The sequence below is a fragment of the Setaria italica genome, chromosome V (genome assembly GCF_000263155.2).
Source record: "Setaria italica strain Yugu1 chromosome V, Setaria_italica_v2.0, whole genome shotgun sequence".
Lineage (NCBI taxonomy): Eukaryota > Viridiplantae > Streptophyta > Magnoliopsida > Poales > Poaceae > Setaria > Setaria italica.
The window spans coordinates 25,546,635-25,549,824 of NC_028454.1; the positions used below are offsets into that span (position 1 = coordinate 25,546,635).

Here is a 3,190-nt window from a genome sequence, read left to right on the forward strand (position 1 = left end):
CCATAGAATATGTATTGTCAAGTGTATTTAGTATAGTAAATGCTAATATGTATTTTTTTTATAAAATTGGTCAAATTTAAAGAATTTTTACTTAAGGCAAAGCTAAAATAACTCACGTTTTAGAACAGAGGGAGTACTACACAAGTATCACTAACATAAGGCAGATACAAAAGAGAAGAAGCAAACTACTCTTCTGGGAAACATATCACGTCAACCAAATGCACACAAACCTGGGCAAATTTGAAATTCCTTTTCGCTAATTCAAACATTTGATAAAATTTCTCAAACTTACCATATTACAGACTAAAACTATGAATACCAAATTTGTTGCAGGATATATCAAACTTATCATATTATCAGAAGTTGTTAAAGCAGGGAGGGGAGGGCTGGAAAGGCCGCACGGAACGAAAGAAAGAGCAAGAAAAGGCAGTAAACCGATGCTCACAGGCCCAAGTGGTGCCGGATTTTTGTCAGTCTCCCCTCCCCTCTTCCCCTTCCTCCCAGTTGGTCTAGTCTTGTATCCAATACAGCCTTTGCCCTCTCATTGCCGCAGTTCCGTTTCGCATCCCCCTCTCCTCTCCATTTCCACCCTCTCCTATGGCCTGAATTCCGAGACCCCCCGCCATTCGCCCCACCCCCGAATCCAGCGTCTCATCGATCGCCTCGGCGCCGTCGCAAGGAGCGAGGCTCCGGTACTTACCTGAAACCGTGTTTTTTTTTCTTTGCCTGCTGGTTCTTGCCGTTTTGACCGCTTTGTTTTCCCCCAATATTTCGAACTTTATCGGTGGTTCGGTTCGGGGGTGGGGTTTGAATCTTGCTGGTCGAGATTCTTTGGCTGGGGATTCCGGGAGCTGGTGCTTGTTTCTTGTGTTATTATTGGAATTGCCCCGGGCTGACGCTTTCGGTTGGTTTGTTCCGATGCAGGTTGCAGGTTCTTGGTTTCTTGGCCCGAACCCAGGTAAGGGAATATGATGGACGGTGAGGGGAGTCAAGGGATTAAGAAAGTGCATTTCAGGGATTCCTCTTCCCAGGTGCCTCTGATTACCTACAAGAGGCGCCGGCGGCAGAAGCCGCAGCAAGCGGAGCCACAGCAGCAAGCGGAGCCACAGCTGGAGACGGAGCCAGAGCAAAAGGCTGGAGATGTGCCGGCGCAGCAGGTATAATCTTCTTGACTTTACAAGGAACTTGCAATGCCCTACATTGAAATGGAAGGAGATTGCATCTCCAATCTGGTACAGTTACATTGAATTTGCAAATGCTATACTGCTTGTAACTTGTCTGCTCTCCATGTTTTCCCGTTCGCCTTGTAGTATCAAATAATGACATGGAAATGATTGTTGTTTGGAATGGACCGATTCTGCACTTTGTGGTGTGTGATTGCAAAATGACGTGTTCTAGGTGCATCATTGATGCAGGGCATCAGTAATATGCATTTTATAAATACAGTACACATATTTCGTTTAGTGCCTCATGAACTTGTTGGAGTTGCCTCTTGGAGTAAGGTTACCAAAATGGTGAATTATTAGTGAGTAGGCTAAGAGCTTGCTATCTAGTTGCTTATATGTTCTTCTCAAATTTAGCTTGATGTCGCCCGCAAAAAAAAAAGGTTGATGTCATCGATCGAAACTTGATTTACATAAGGCTGAGTCCATTTGTTCGTGGCATGTAGTTCTGCAGTTCTGCTCATGTCGCTACATTGTATTGTTTCTCTTGGTATGTTTTTTAGGAGAATCTATGTAGTTCCCTTCCTGGGGTGTAGATTAAAATTCACATTCAGCTCTGATTAGTTTATTGTGAGAAATAAAACTGGATGTAATGTAGGGCATGTCCTCTCTTATCTTTATGTGCCTCACTCTAAGAATGGGATACTAAGGATTAAACATATAATGCTTCTGCTCATTTAGATTTATTTTCATAATAATCACTGTAGCTGATTGATGAACTCTATAAGTTCCACCTTCTAATAAAAGTGTTGATTCTTTGGTTCCAATAGGACTAAATTATTTAACTTTGGTCAATCTATGTTTTTTTTCCTTGAAAGAACCACATTGCTTACATTTGTTTAACACCGATTCCTAGCTTTATGGTTTTTTTTCTAATTTTCCCTTTTGAGTATGGAGGCAGTTTCTATTTAGTTTTCTTGTCATAGCTAGCTGCATTGATAGAACGAAATATCTCATGGTTCGTATTCGCAGGTTAGTTATAATATGGCTGTAAAATTAACTTCATCAGCATCATGAGAGAGGAGAATTGCTCTGGGCTGAGGCAAAAGTCTCTTGTCAGCCTTCCATGTATTTTTGGATATTACGCATGCAATTTCTTTTGAAGATGTAACATTTTTTTTTACTCAGCTAGATTTTTTCTGATGAAAACTTTGCTTTTGCATTGCTAATGATGAAATTTGAAAGTGGTGTATTTGCCATGTCAAAGAAAAAACCTTGAGTGGTACCTTTTTTCAGTCAGCCTTTGGGCAAAATAGAATGCTATGCAGGAACTTTTCATTTGCTAGCTTTAACCGTTCTGTTGCTATCGTTAATTTACTTCATCTCTTGTTACGATGCTCCTACCTTATACATTTTACTTTAGGCCATTTAGTTTCTATGACTTTGCTGATCTGCTGAACTTCGGATACTTATGGCTAAATTACATCTTACCTCTTCTACGCCATGATTTGAAACTTTATAATTTTGCAGACTAAAGATACTTTTTGGAAAAGTAGGGATATGGGATGGAAGTATGGCATAATGATTGATGAAAATAGACAACACTGGAAGTGTATGTATTGTGGCCTAATTAGGTATGGTGGTGGTGTATCTAGACTCAAACGACATCTAGCTGGTGATTTAGATGTCAAAATGTGCCCCAAAGTTCCAGCAGATGTTGTTGAGGAAATAAGGGAGCATTTGCGGAAGAAACGAGAGAGGCGGAGGAAGCGAGCTGCACAAAATGGTGGCAACAATGTAAATGCTAAAAGCTTTTCTGATGATGCAAATGCGGAGAAGGATCTTCTACCTGCTGATTCAGTGCTGCCAGCTGGAATGGGCACTAATGTTCTTGAAGAAGTCACTAACCAAACGATTGTGGTTCATCAGGATCCTACTTATCCCAGGGTATATAAACGGACAATAAGCAATTTTTTTTCCTCTTTGGTTTGTTTTCTATTTACTGTCACAACTGCTTTGATATCTGG

The 3,190-nt window shown here is 40.8% G+C and overlaps 1 protein-coding gene across 2 annotated transcripts in view; it reads left to right on the forward strand.

Annotated features, from left to right (window-relative positions):
* Positions 1-426: 426 nt before the first annotated feature.
* Positions 427-3,190, forward strand: part of LOC101782573 — an 11,766-nt gene continuing 9,002 nt past the window's right edge. Inside the window, exons 1-3 of one of the 2 annotated variants that reach the window (XM_004968899.3) lie at positions 427-692; positions 925-1,157; positions 2,694-3,110. In XM_004968899.3, the coding sequence (XP_004968956.1) occupies positions 969-1,157; positions 2,694-3,110 (606 nt within the window). In that variant the 5' untranslated portion in view covers positions 427-692; positions 925-968. The remainder of the gene's footprint in view (positions 693-924; positions 1,158-2,693; positions 3,111-3,190) is intronic. The other variant, XM_004968900.3, reaches the window with a different exon arrangement.